At 40.6% G+C, this 14,120-nt stretch overlaps 1 protein-coding gene across 3 annotated transcripts in view; it reads left to right on the forward strand.

Annotated features, from left to right (window-relative positions):
* Positions 1-14,120, forward strand: part of ANKH (ANKH inorganic pyrophosphate transport regulator) — a 215,612-nt gene that overhangs the window by 137,542 nt on the left and 63,950 nt on the right. For 2 of the 3 annotated variants that reach the window (XM_073332297.1, XM_073332300.2), the window contains one exon: positions 900-1,178. The exons of the other annotated variant lie outside the window; for it this stretch is intronic. In XM_073332297.1, the coding sequence (XP_073188398.1) occupies positions 900-1,016 (117 nt within the window). In that variant the 3' untranslated portion in view covers positions 1,017-1,178. Of the gene's footprint in view, positions 1-899; positions 1,179-14,120 lie in introns of those variants that run through there. 3 annotated transcript variants of the gene reach the window in all.

Below are 14,120 nucleotides of genomic sequence, written 5' to 3' on the forward strand. Positions count from 1 at the left end.
CAAGTATCAGAGGGGTAGCCGTGTTAGTCTGCATCCACAAAAACAACGAGGAGTCCGGTAGCACCTTAAAGACTAACAGATTTTTTTGGACATAAGCTTTTGTGGGTAAAAAACCCACGTCTTCAGATGCAACAGACAGACATTAAGCCACATGTGCTCAACAGCAGAATGTTGGGAACACAAGTGGCCTGCCTCATACTGACAGTGGCTTCTCCTATCAGTAGTGAGCAGAGAGCTTGGGTCAACAGGTAAACACACTACACGGGAATTGGTCTTTGCTTTTGTCACTTTCTCATAGACAATACTAACTAAGTGTTCTGAACTAGGACACAGGAATTCTAGGTTCTGTTCCCAGCTGTGCCATTGATTTTGTGAGCTTGGGCCAAGTGACTTAACTTCCTAGTGCCTTAGTTTTCCTCTGTGTAAATATATGTGTGGTGGAGCCTTGGTCAAATGCCCCTTCCCCCTCTTCTCGAAAAGGAATATTGCCTTCTGTCTTTGAGAAGAATGTTACTGTACTAGTGAACATCACTATTTTTACCTCTTGTGCTCCTGACTTGTGACATTTTGGAATTTAGAACCCCACCTTTCACTTTCTGTACATAGTGTTTTCCCTCCAGTTAACCTGAAGCACTTGCCTCACGACACCCCTCTGAGACAGAGGCAACAATAATACCTGTGTTTCAGAGGACAAAATGGACCCATGGGGATGTTAAAGGAAGTTTTTAAATTAACATGACAAATCAGTAGCATACCACGAGTGGAAGCCAGGAATGTTGCATTCTAAATATTAGACCACATTCCTTCTGATAAGGCCTGCCATTTGTAGGAGTGAGCTGATGCACAATGAACACTATAGATGGTCATGTGCTTATGAATACAACCTCTTTTCGACCTAGAAAAAGAAGCGGAACGAAAATGAGACTGCTACGGAAGGCGAAGACTCAGTAATGACTGACATGCCACAGATAGAAGAAATGACAGATATCGTAGAAATGAGAGAAGAGAATGAATAATAAACAGGACGTGATTGTTCTCTACAGGGACACATAAAATGACACTTCAGCATCTTTTCTTCTCTCATCCTTTTTTTTTTTGGTTTTATTTTTGTAATAAAGAGGCCTTGATTTAAAAGGCTTCAGATAAATTCTCTAGCATACTGAGTATGCTCACACTAATGAGGGACCTAAAGGAAGGTCTTTGCTTTTGCTTGTTTTTGTTTTCTCGCTCCATGCAAACACAAAAGATATGGCTGCATCACACAAAAGGGCATTTTCCTCAATATGCATCCGTCTTCTTTGGGCAATCTGCATTTGTCAACCAAAGCCCTGCTGTGTGTCTCTGTGCCCTTGACTCTGCTGCCGTCCTTTCTTCCCTCTTTCTTTTTTTTCCTTTTTGTTGAGAATTTTAAAAAAACAACCTTTGAAAATGCAGCTTTATTTTACTCGCTTGACAATGATTTTGCTATCTAAACAAATGTACCACGGTGGGCCATTATGTTTGTTTTCACTTGTCATTTGCTGTTATGCTGTACATTGTTACAAAACAAGGTAGGAAGGCATGAGCCCCAGTGAGCAAATGGTACATAAAAATAATAAAAGGGATGCGAGAAATACAGGACAAGAATGCTATTTAGCCTTTATTAAGAAGTTATCTGAGATGCAAGATTTTTCAAAAATTGTACACATTTAAGAAAGAAGTTTTATAGAACATTGGTGCCAAGTCCTACACATAGTTTCCTTGTGACCAGTTTCCGTTCTCCTTCCCTGAAGAGGGTGCAGCAGTTGGTAGAGTGGTGCAGTTGCATCTAAGGGTATGTTTACACTGCAATAAAACACCCAGGGTTGGTCTGTGTTAGGCTCCTGGGGTTCGGACTGTGGGGCTATAAAATTTCAGTGTAGATGTTGGGGCTGGAGCCCAGACTCTGGAACCCAAGCTGGAATGTCTAGATTGCAATTTTGTAGCCCCTCAGCCCAAGCCCTGCAAGCCCAGTCACCTGACACAGCCAGTTGTGGGTGATTTATTGCAATGTAGACATACCCAAGATTCTTTTCTAAGGGAAGAAAAGAAGAAGAAAAGCTTTACCAAAGTTCTGGTCCACTGGTCTGACATAAGTTCTATGTATAATTAGTTTTTACACTACAGTTTGCTATACAATTATTTCTACAATCTGTGTTCAGAAACACACATATAACTTAAAGTACACCATGGCATAGTCCTTTAATACATATAGCCCTATTAAATATATAGGGATATTGCTTTAACCTGTTTCCCTATAAAAGTAAATCAAAATCAGTATGGGAGAAGTTTTGAGTGCCTGCCAGGACGCTGAAGTCCTATGTTAGGGATCCAATTCTACAATTCTTGCTCACACTGAGTAGCCCTTGTGAGAATCGTTCCATGGGAATGAACTGCTCACCACATGAGTAAGTGTTGTACAGGGTGAACAAGATAGGCACTGTTAGGTTTAAGTGTGGCTTAAATAGCACAGAGGGCCTTCACATGAGTGGTGTGTATTACAATGAATTTCATCCTATATGATGCATCCTTAAATTATGAATTTTAAATCTTATTTAGTAAAGTATATTTTTGTAAGTTTTAGAAGTGAATTATTATTTAATTATGGACAAATTCAGTTTCTAGATTACTTACCAGGTAGTCCTTACACTTCAAAGAACTGATCAACTCTAAAAACTTATTTTAAACGTTCTATCAATATGTGTATATATACATACATGTGTATAAATATATATATTGTATATTGTGTAATTTATTTTAGGCTACAGTACACTTCCTATTTTTCCAAGTTCCTTAAAAATGTCTCTGATACAATATGTTTGCTCATGTATTGGTTATACCAGTAGTGAAACGTATTGTATCAGTGACCATTGCATCTTATTTCCAAAGTTTGTACTGTTTATTATATGTACAAATGTATTAAGATAAAACATGAAATTTTGAATGAGTTGCAAAAATCAGTCCATTGCTATTGAAAACAGTGCCACAGATGGGTGAAATGAAATCCATATGGTTTCAGTGCTATCTGGAGGTTTTTCCCACTATTCCTTACAGTAGAAGAAATAAACTCGGACAAATCAACTTTGTGCAGGATGAATACTGTGCACACACAAAAATTCATGAGTACAGACTCACATGGCCATGTGTATATACCCTGTATATAGATTGATGTAGACCATAGTGACCAGTTCAAGGTCTTCTCTATTGCCCTAATTTTGCTTTCTCTAGTACAGCTGTGTTCAAATTCTCAACATGCAGTTTTTCTGGCAAAAGCAGAGCTAAACTGAGAAAATATTTTATTGTAATGTTTCTTCTGGTACATAACTAGAAATTTAAGCAGCAGTGTTTTTGAATATTTGTGGGCGTTAAATATTTATGTAGTTTAAAATTCTACAAAAACAAGAAAGTAAAAATTTAAAAAAATCTAATATTTAAATGCTGAAGCTTTCTGTTTAGCTAGAAGTTTTAGCATATGGCAAATGCCAAATTCTTGGTGATACAATTGGAAGTGTTAAGCTAGTGTAGCAACTCAGATGAAATTTCAATTTGTGGAGAATAAATGTTTAATACTCCTTGTATATTGAATCTATAAAAATAATCCATGATCAAGGAACAGCAGGGTTTGAGCAAGATTTCAGATGTTCTCTTATAGCCCTAGCTGTGGCGAATGGAACAGATTCTGTTTAATCCCATTTCCAGTGTGTTGTGCATTTCCTTAAATTTCGTTTTTGCAGTAACAGACATGTTTCGACACTAGATGGTTTAAGTTAGAACTTCATGAGACAATGGGATACCTAGTCTGTACTGCAGTGAACATGTATTAGTTGTACGTGCACCTACATGAGGTTTATGAAAAACACACACTTCTGCCACACTTTTTGGCATTAATGGGTAAAATTTTCAAAAGTCCGTTAGGCACCAAAGTCTCACTGAAAGTCAGTAGTGCTTTAAATCATTTAGGCACCTTTGAAAGTTTTACCCAATACCTTTTCCTTTGTAAAAGGACTTTTCTGAATTCCCCTATGCATGGTTATCTCATTATTAGTACGCTATCACTGTGGCAAACATTAAGTTATCCCCTTGAAGGTTTCACTGTAAAGAACCAGGGTACAATATTTTCATGAGTGAACCTGCAGGGGGATACTAATATTTGTTGGAAATTATTAAATTATGGAAATTAAACTATTATACAAGAGGAACAAAATTGATTTGTATTCTGCAGCTCATGTGTAAGACCAAGTGTGAACATGCATTACATGACTGAAAACGAGACAAGTGCTGATGACCGATGATTTTTAGAGATGTGTGGATATTAAATATATACACAGGGTTATGCTACTTCGTTTGAGCCCTTCCTTTACAGACTCTCTGATACTGAAGGAACATTTGTTACTGCCTGAAGCAGCTTTCTCAGTCTTACCAAACAATGAACTTGATGGAGAAGGCTCTAGGTTTCCTGGCAAGTGCGGGACCGGGCACCATGTGGTCCCCAGTAGACAGCTCAGCTTCCTCTTTTCTTGCACAGATGTGCATGGAAAGATCAGTAAGCTGTCTGCTTGATAGCTAGAGCTCCACGCACAGGGTCATAGGACTGGGGGAATAACAGAGGATTATGGGTTTTGTTTTCAGCTTGAGTTCATTTATTTTGCTGTCTTATATTTTCCTTTGAGGAACAGATCTTGCTGTCTGCCTCAGTATTATTTTCTGCTTAGTCATGGCAGCATCTTACTGACACAAAAGGGGTCTAAAATAGGCAGCTGGTTGATGAAGCTAGGTGTGCATAGCAAGCCATGATGCATGAAAAGAAATGTTTGTGTTTAAGGTTATTCATTAAAATCCAACATTTTTAAGGGTGGTTTCTGTTATTTAAACAGTGTAGTGAGATTGCTTTGATTTCTGCTTTGTTAGAGACTTGTGATCCAGTACTTAGAAATGTCCTGTCATTGGCAATGGGAGGCAATTTAAGCTGGCTAGCACTGTTTAGGCCAGAATGTACTATTGGATCATTGGCTGGCCTTGCCCTTGATTTGGTCGACAAGAATCAGTCACCTATTCTCTCTGCTATCAGTAGGCTACAAAATTCTCTATTCATTTAAAGGCAGTTTGCAGAGATTTGGGAATTATAAAATGAAAGGGTCAGTTCTGTGTCCAGTTACAGGTTTTGTGACAGATTAAACACAGCTGTGGATAATCAGTGGGGTTACCAGATAGCAACTGAAAAAACAGGACGGGGGGGTAAGGGGTAATAGGCACCTATATAAGAAAAAAGTCCCAAAAAATGGGACTGTCCCTTTAAAAACTGGACAACTGGTCAACCTAATTATCAGTGTTTAATTTACAGCTTACAGTTTAATTTACAGTTTAATCAGCAATGGGCAGAAACTCAAAAACCTCTTTATATTATTTACATTTGTTACCAGGGTGAAGTTAGTGTGTGTGTATATATATATATGTTATATATATAAACTCCATGAACACCGTAGTATTAATATTAGATGGACTTTCAGGCAGTTTTTAAGAAGTGTTCTAAATAAGTATATTGAATGACCTTCTGCCGGAGAAACCAGTCCTGTAGACGGAGCCTGCCAGGTTACTAGGCTGAAGGGGAATGAAAAATCGTTCTATGGGCATCCAGTCAGTGGCTGAGGGAGAGCGAGAACTACATGAGGTGGACAGCCAATCAAAGGTTCAAAGGGGGCCCAAGCTGTTTTCTGAGGGTTGCCATTTTTGCTCTGCGAGCAGTAGAGGTGCTCGAGGAGGGAAGCTTCAGTGAAAGAAAACCTTGGCCAGGACCATTACTACTTCAGTATTCAGAGTGACTACAGAACTACTGGCTGGTGCTGGGAACTGGGAATATTTATTGGAATTTTTGTTTTAATAGCAGGGAGAAAATATTCTTTAAAAAGGGGATTGAGCCATAGCGTTTGGTGAGAACAGGGCTGAAGCACTGCAAAGTGCTACTCAGGCAGAATCATGCTAGTACAGCAGTTGCCATTAAAGCCTTTACAGTTTGCAAGTAAAGAGTGTTACATAATTACCCCTTTGCAAGAAGTTAGCTTTACATGGGTTAGGGAATGCCATGTTAATGTTCATTAAGGAAAAGGCAAACTGTAATGATTTTAAGTGATTATTCTACTGCAATGGATCATGGGCATTTCCCACATCCCAAAATTAGCCTAGCATCACATCTCACACTAAGCTAGTGGCATTTATCTTTACCATTTTCCACAAATGTTACTTTGTTTTTAAAATCATGCTGTTACCACCACAACTACAGATCAATAAATAATGTCACACCTCTGTAAATCCCCATTGACAAGAGTTTCCACTACCCATCACTGTACATGTGGTACAATACCAATATTTTTGGGTCTTACTCTTCTCCTGTCCATATGGAATAGAGGCTCAATGTGTCTTTTGGGAGCTGTGACATGATTCAGTTATACATGAAGATGGTCATCACAACTGTGACACAGTTATTGTCACTCACAGGGAAAACACAAATATGCTAGGTGACAACACTATTGTTCTTTCTGTCTAAACTACAACTGAACTGTAGGGAAGAGGGAGGGAACGGATGGCTCAGTGATTGAATGTAGCTTTCTGATAGTTTGTGGGTGAGCCGTGTAAAAATGAGTTTGGAGCGATGAGTCCAGTTTTCTCAGTAACTAGGCGCCCATGTCACTATAACCATCATCCCAGTTGGCAGTAATTAGCACCCTCTCAGTAAAGAGGCCAGAGACTCAGTGGGCCATGACTGACGAGTGCTCTCATTCTACAGTGGTGAGTTATCAGTAAGTTATCAGCTTAACTCAGTCTTTTATGTTTATTAGTAGTGTCTCACCAATATCTCTGTTTCTTGTTTGTCATCTTCAGTTTCTTCCCTTCCCTAGTTTGAAGGCTCCTGTTAGGCTCTCTTTGTTTGATGGCTTTCCTTAAGCTAAGAAAGAAAATATAGTCCTTGTGGTGACTAATGTCTAGTAGTGCAATGATTAAAAAGTTTAAACTAAAAATTGATCCAGAAAAGAACTTACTTTAATGTGCTGCATTGGGAAAGAGGACAAAGAAATAAGTGCAGGGAGAGAGAGATTTGAAAAGTGAATATTCATCTTCGAAGTATTGGTCCAGGTTCATTACTTTTGTCTGATGGTGTTTTACTGCTCTAATGATGCAAAGCAGTGCTAAACCTGGTTTATCCTGCAAGTTAAACTTTACATCACCACAGTACTTTTAAAAGCACATTTCTGAAAACGTTCCCTTGTGACACAGGGCATAACAGCACACTTAGGCCTTGTCTACAGTTTTTTTGGGGGGACGGGGAGGAGAATAATGTAGCTGAAATTGATGTACTTAAATCTACTCACTGCAGTGAGTCAACTGCTGGCACTCCACCGTCAACTCCAGTACTCCACCAGCGTGAGAGATGCAGGCAGAGTCGACGGGAGAACAGTCTGGGGTTGATTTATCGCATCTAGACTAGACGGGATAAATTGACCCCCCTGCTGGATCAATCACTGTCTGGCGGATAGTATAGACAGACCTATAGAAAATCTGGGGGGAAACCTTGTTTTCACAAGCATGCTTGTCATTTTCTTTTCCCTTTTCAATTTTCCCCTGCCACAATATAGATGCCACTACTTGTGGGAGGGTGGGGGAAATAGATCAGGTACCAAAGACAACTAAAAATATTAGGAGGCGCCTTATTTTATAGTTGGAATAATAACCACTTTACCCACAAGTCAGCAAGCACAAGAAAGAAAAGCTTGGCAGTTCTTTTGGAAATACTATCACTTCAAACTAGAATGATCCTGGGGGGTGGGGGTTAGAGGTGTGTATGTGTGCGTATGGGAGCGAGATTGATACCATATCACTATCACTGAACTAAAGTGCTAATGTAATTATGGTGGAGCCTCTGAGTAAGGCTAAAGAATTGAGGGGGTTTTCCTGAGCCATAGTGAAATGATAGAGAGGCTACTGTTGATAATTTTAATATTTTCTTAGCCGTTACCCATTTGTTCACCTCATTTGCAGGTAGATCAAAAAGGTGATCCTACATATGCCTTTTTATAGGTGGCATCTGATTACATATTAGTGTAGATCAACAAGCTTTTATATATACAATTAGTCACTGTTTTTAAGTAATATAGTCAAAAGTGCACTTTGCTTAAATTCAGACTTGACCTAAGCTTGCTGCAATATATTGTATATTACTGTATTGCAAACGCACAAGATGACTAGGACCCCAGCCTCTATTTTTAAACTGGGAAGAGTAAAGAAATCATAGAAGGTGGGTGGTGTTTTATTTCCCCACTGCTACATTAGTAAAGTTTTGATCTGTCAGTTTCCTTGTTGGTGTTTAATTTGAGATCAAATCTAGGAATTTGCAACCTAAGGTATTTCCTGCTTGATGACTGGGGCCGATGGATGCTCTGCTGATGACTGCTGTCTGTGTGGTTTGGGCTGGTGTACTCCCCAGAATCTGTCCTCTGAAAAGGTTAGGAACTCCTCTCAACAGGACTTGGGGCAGGAAGTCACTGTAGAACAATGCTTAAGAGCTGTAACTTTCTTCTCCCCTGCCTGCTTCAGGCCTTACCTTCCCCTTGCAATCTGATAATGGAGGCTGTAGGGAAAATCTTGCCTCTTTTAAACAGGGGTCTCAGTCTAGCAATTGGGCTTGTGCCTATCCAGCCCTTCATATTGCTCCTGTTTCTGGCAGAGCACTCAGAGGAGCACGCACAGCCCCAGTATCTAGAATCCCAACGTCAGGCTAAAATTAAACTCTAAATTCTGTGGGTTTTTTTTACAGCTTCCCAAGCTCTTAGAGCATTCTTGCTGTCTCAGTCTTAGGCAGGATGTTTCTAGGAGCTCCTAAGGCATGAAGGAGCTATGCTACCCTTTGAAAGTGTACAGAATATATGTGCCCATACTCCCCAGGCCAGTGCAGAAGGACCCTCTCCCTTATTGTTCCCTTTCAGGGTGTCTAATTTCACTGTGGGCACTAGACAGACAACCACAAGCTGTATGGGCCCAGAACACAAGGCAGAAGTTGCAGCTGCCTCTTTGGCTCTGGACAAGAAAGAAGCACATTCCACGCTGTGTCCTCTCTCCATTCCTTATGCACTAGCCCCTACTTAGCCCTAACACTGAAATTTAAAAGAAGTGGGGCAGGGAGGGCTGAGACCTAAAGGTGGACATGGAGGGAGAGTGGCACTCTAATTTCACAACAGGGAACAAGTATTGACAGGGTCTGTCAAGATTGGTTCCACAAAAGTGTCCTGTGGAAAATGACTCACAATAAATATCAGTTTCAGTGAAGAGCTTAAGGCAGGTTTGGCCAAATTTTGTGATGTCAAGGGCTGCTGCTGTCTAAAGTAGTAATGGAGATACAGCACCCCTCTGAGGCAGGGGAATCTGAGGCGAGATTTGTGAGTGGTACTTGCATATTACACCCACCAACATTCTTGTGTTCTAATTGTGCCTTTGAATTCTCAAAAATTGACTTTTTAGCTTAATGGCAGCTTCATCACAGTAAGTATTTTAAAAACAGTAGTGGCCCCCCAAGGGTGTTACGATGAACTTCTCCCTGAAGCATGATGCGGAACATGCCTGCTCACAGAAGAGGAGTAGGGACACTTGTACAGTTTCTGTGCTTGGAGCACCTTTGCAAAGCAGGGGTTTTGGCAACAGAGTGACAAAATGAGAAAAGGCAAGGCTGGCAGCTAGCCATACTTTAGGGGATGCAACACTATGAATGTGACCCAGTTCAATTCACTTAACATATCTCTAGGGAAAGAGCTCAATTTTTACAATTCTTCTGCAGTATAGAAAGAAGGCTAAAGCTGACAAAACCAGGTACCACTAGAAGTCTTTCAGGGCCAGGCACTTGGCTTGCCAAGTACAAAGTGGTATTATTAGAGAATGACTACCCGTCACTACTTAAACAAGTCAATTTTCCAAAGACTTTAAGTCAGAGCACCATTTGGAAACATGGTACAGGGATCCTAAAATTTGAAAAAAGTTACCTCATGCATCATTTGTCACATTTGTAGAAATCCAGGTGATTTCTTTTAAAACAAAAAACATTGGATTCTATAATCTGTACATATGCTGTAGCTGTCAGTGTGGTTTTTTAATAAACACACTATTTGTTTTGCTTTGACTCTGGTGGTTTACTTTAAAGAAAACCATCAAGGTAAAACTAAGTTTGTACAGCCTTTGATTATTAAATGACTGTTAAAGTCAGCATAAAGTATATATTGTATTAAAATTGAGTGCTGTTTATGTATTTAACATAGATGTATGTTTTTGCATTGTTAAAGAAATGATCTATGCTTTCCTCTTTTTTGGATTTGTGCTCCAAGATTGTCAAATAGCTTTCATACTCTAATTTTACTTTGAGTAAAGTTCAAACAATTTGCTTATGATTCCGCTTTTTTAAATTTCTTCATCTGTTACTTCCTCTGATGTCAGAGCATGTGCCTGTTTGGGTCAAGCAAGTAAAATATCCTCTCTGATGGAGATGTTAACTCAGACACTTACAATTGCTTTCCAGGTAGGTGTGATCCTGCCAGATGCAAATACGTAATTTGAAGTCAATGAGCACCTAAAGCACTGCACAGACCTCAGAAAAGCTTTCAAGATCAGCTGTGTACCCTCACAAAGCCCTGCAAAGTTACAAACGTGAAACCATATGGGACAACTTAGTTATTTTGTTCACCCCAAAGATAAAATCTCCTTCCTTAGAAGTTTAAGGTCAGACTTGACAAAGCCCTGGCTGGGATGATTTAATTGGGGATTGGTCCTGCTTTGAGCAGGGGGTTGGACAAGATGACCTCCTGAAGTCTCTTCCAACCCTGATATTCTATGAAAACCATTTTTCCTCCTGTTAAAAAGTCAACTTAAAAAATAGCCCACCCTCCTTCTTCCCTTCCTATCAGGGCCAGCTCAATGGCTTTGAAGAGATGCTGTGGCTGTTGACCGCAGCCATCTGACAAACCACCAGAAGAATTCTTCCAAAGTGGTGAAAACATACTTTAACTAGCAATGTTTTGCTAATAATTTCCAATAGCATCTCACTTAAGTTCAATTATTGTGGAGTTTCAAGTCACCATAAATACAAAGTGTGAACCACCCACTAAGCCAACAGGGAGGCTCAGTAGAGAGTCATCCTCTGAGTTAGATGTCAAGTCTCCAGCGAAGTATCCCACCCACATTACTCAAAGCACATAAGTGAGCAGACAAGAAGTTACCATTTTTCTGCACAATACTTCTACCAAGCCTCCATGTGGCACAGTAGAGGACAATGATTTAGAAGGTGAAAGGGCCTTATAAGGTCCTCCTTTGGAGACTGTTCGCTGGAACACTCTCCTCTCACAGAAGGCATCTGTGGGTGCCTGCAGATTCCAGGCCACACTTTGCACAGCTTTTTGCACTTCTGATGCTAACACTCTCCATGCCCAGAATGTGAGAATCACTCTTGGATGGTGGGTTTTGTTCCTTTTTAGAATAGTTTTGCCTGAAGTCCTATGGGCCTCCAATTCGCAGCATCACATCCATGTTGCAATGGAGGATTATTATACTTTCTTACTCATTTATGCTAAGGAACAATGCTGAAGTTCTTTAAATTGCAGAGTGTAGCTTAGGTTATTTTGGAGGCTTTTGAACTTCTACAGCACACAACATTTCATGTGCATGTTCCAGGCGAGAACAAAATGAACAGTACTATTTCTTGAGATTTGTAAAAAGATATGTTGACTTTGGGTATAAAAGTTGGTACTGCAAGTACTACACAAGCCAGTTGCAACTGAGTGGAAAATACAAGTCCTTCTAGATTAGAGGTTCAAACAGTGCCAAGGTGAAGACAGGCAGAATCAGGTTAATCTCCATGATATCCTATTTTCTCAGGTGAAATCTTGAGTTTGACTGACCTCTGGAATCGGATTATGTGATGCTCAGAATAAGGAAGTGATTATATATTGAGGATACTACTTAGGGCTGAGAGTTACATCAAGAAGGCTGAAGTGTTTAAATGCTTGTTTTGCTTCAGTCGTCACTAAAAATGTTAATGGTGACCAGATACACAACACAATATTAACAACAAAAGGGGGGATGGAGGGAGAGAAAGGAATGCAAGCCAAAAATAGGGAAAGTACATGTGAAAGTATAGTTAGATATGTTAAATGTATTCAAGTCAGCAGGGCCTGATGAAATTCACCTTCGGGTATTTAAGGAACTAGCTGAAGCAATCTCAGTACCATTAGCAATTATCTTTGAGAACTCATGGAGGATGGATGACCTCCCAGAGGACTGGAGAAGGGCAAACATAGTACCTATCTTTGAAAGGGGGAACAAAGAAGACCTGGGGAATTCCAGTCTGCCTAACTTCAATACCCGGAAAGATAATGGAACTAATTATTAAACAATGTTAGCACTTAGAGGATAATAGGTTTATAAGGAATAGCCAGCATGTATTTGTCAAGAACAAACCAAACTAATTTCCTTCTTTGACAGAGAGTTACTGGCCTAGTGGATAGTGGGAAAGCAGTAGACATGATTATCTTGATTTTAGTATGGCTTTTGAGATAGTCCCACATGATATTCTCATAAGCAAACTAGGAAAATGCCATCTAGATGAAATTACTATAAGGTGGGTGCGCAACTGATTCGAAGACTATACTCCAAGACGAGTAATCAATGGTTCACTATCAAACAGAGGACATAGCTAATGGAGCCCCACAAGGGTCAGTCCTGGGTCCAGTACTATTCAATATTTTCATTAATGACTTGGATAAATGAGTGGAGAGTGTGCTTATTAAATTTTCAGACGACACAAAGTTGAGTGGGGTTGCAAGCACTTTGGAGGATGGGATTAGAAATCAAAAGGACCTTGACAGATTTGGTCTGAATTCAAGAAGATGAAATTCAGTCAAGGTAAGTGTAGAGTACTTCACATAGAAAGGAAAAATCAAATGCACAACTACGAAGTGGGGAATAACTGGCTAGGTGGTAGCACTGCTGACAAGGCTCTGGGGGTAACTGGGATCACAAATTGAATGAGAGTCAACTAAGTGAGACAGTTGCAAAAAAGGCTATCATCATTCTGGGGTGTATTAACAGGAATGTTGTATATAAGACATGGGAGATAATTGTCCCCCTTCACTCAGTACTGTTCTGGCTTCAGCTGGAGGAGTGTGTGCAATTCTGCATGCCAGACCAGGAAAGATGTGGACAAATTGGAGAGAGTCCAGAGTAGAGCAACAAAAACGATAAAAGGTTTAGAAAACCAGATCTACGGAGAAAGATTAGAAAGACTGGGCAGGTTTAGTTTTGAGAAAACAGGACACAGGGTGGATATATGGGGGTAGGGTGGAGGAGACACCAGATAGTCTCTAAATATGTTGATGGCTTTTATAAAGAGGATGGTGGGCACTGACAGTAGGACAAGTAGTAATGGGCTTAATCTGTAGCAAAGGAGATTTCAATTTGATATTAGGAACCTGCTAACTACAGTAAAAGCTGTTTTATCTGGCATGTTGGGTAAATGGGGGGGTGCCAGTAAGTGAAAAATGCCAATTAACAGAGAGTTTGGGTGTGGGAGGGGGTGCAAGGGCCCAGACTCTGGGAGGGAGTTTGGGTGTGGGAGGGGGCTCAGGACAGTGGCTTGGGGCACAGGAGGGTGAGTGGGGTGCCAACTCAGGGGGCCACTCACCTCAGGAGGCTCTCTGCAGGCAGCCACTTGTCCCACTACTCCTAAGTGGAGGTGCAGCAGCCAGCTCTGCACATTGCCTCTGCCCACAGGCGCACCCCCACCCCCTCAGCTCCCATTGGCCATGGTTCCCAGCCAATGGGAGCTGCATGGCTAGCACTCAGGGTGGAGCAGGGCAGGGGCAGCACGCAGAGCCACCTGACATACCTTCGCCTAGGAGCGGCCGGGACAGGTCACCGCTTGTGGGGAGCTGCCCGAGATGAGCTGCCTCTGCCCCACACCAACCGGACTATAAACTGGAATTTCAATGAACATCAGAAATGCTGGTTTATAGAGCTTTCTGGATGGTGAAGTTCCAGATAAAACAGCTTTTACTGTACACAGGTAATTAAACTCT

The sequence above is a fragment of the Lepidochelys kempii genome, chromosome 2 (assembly GCF_965140285.1).
Source record: "Lepidochelys kempii isolate rLepKem1 chromosome 2, rLepKem1.hap1, whole genome shotgun sequence".
NCBI lineage: Eukaryota > Metazoa > Chordata > Testudines > Cheloniidae > Lepidochelys > Lepidochelys kempii.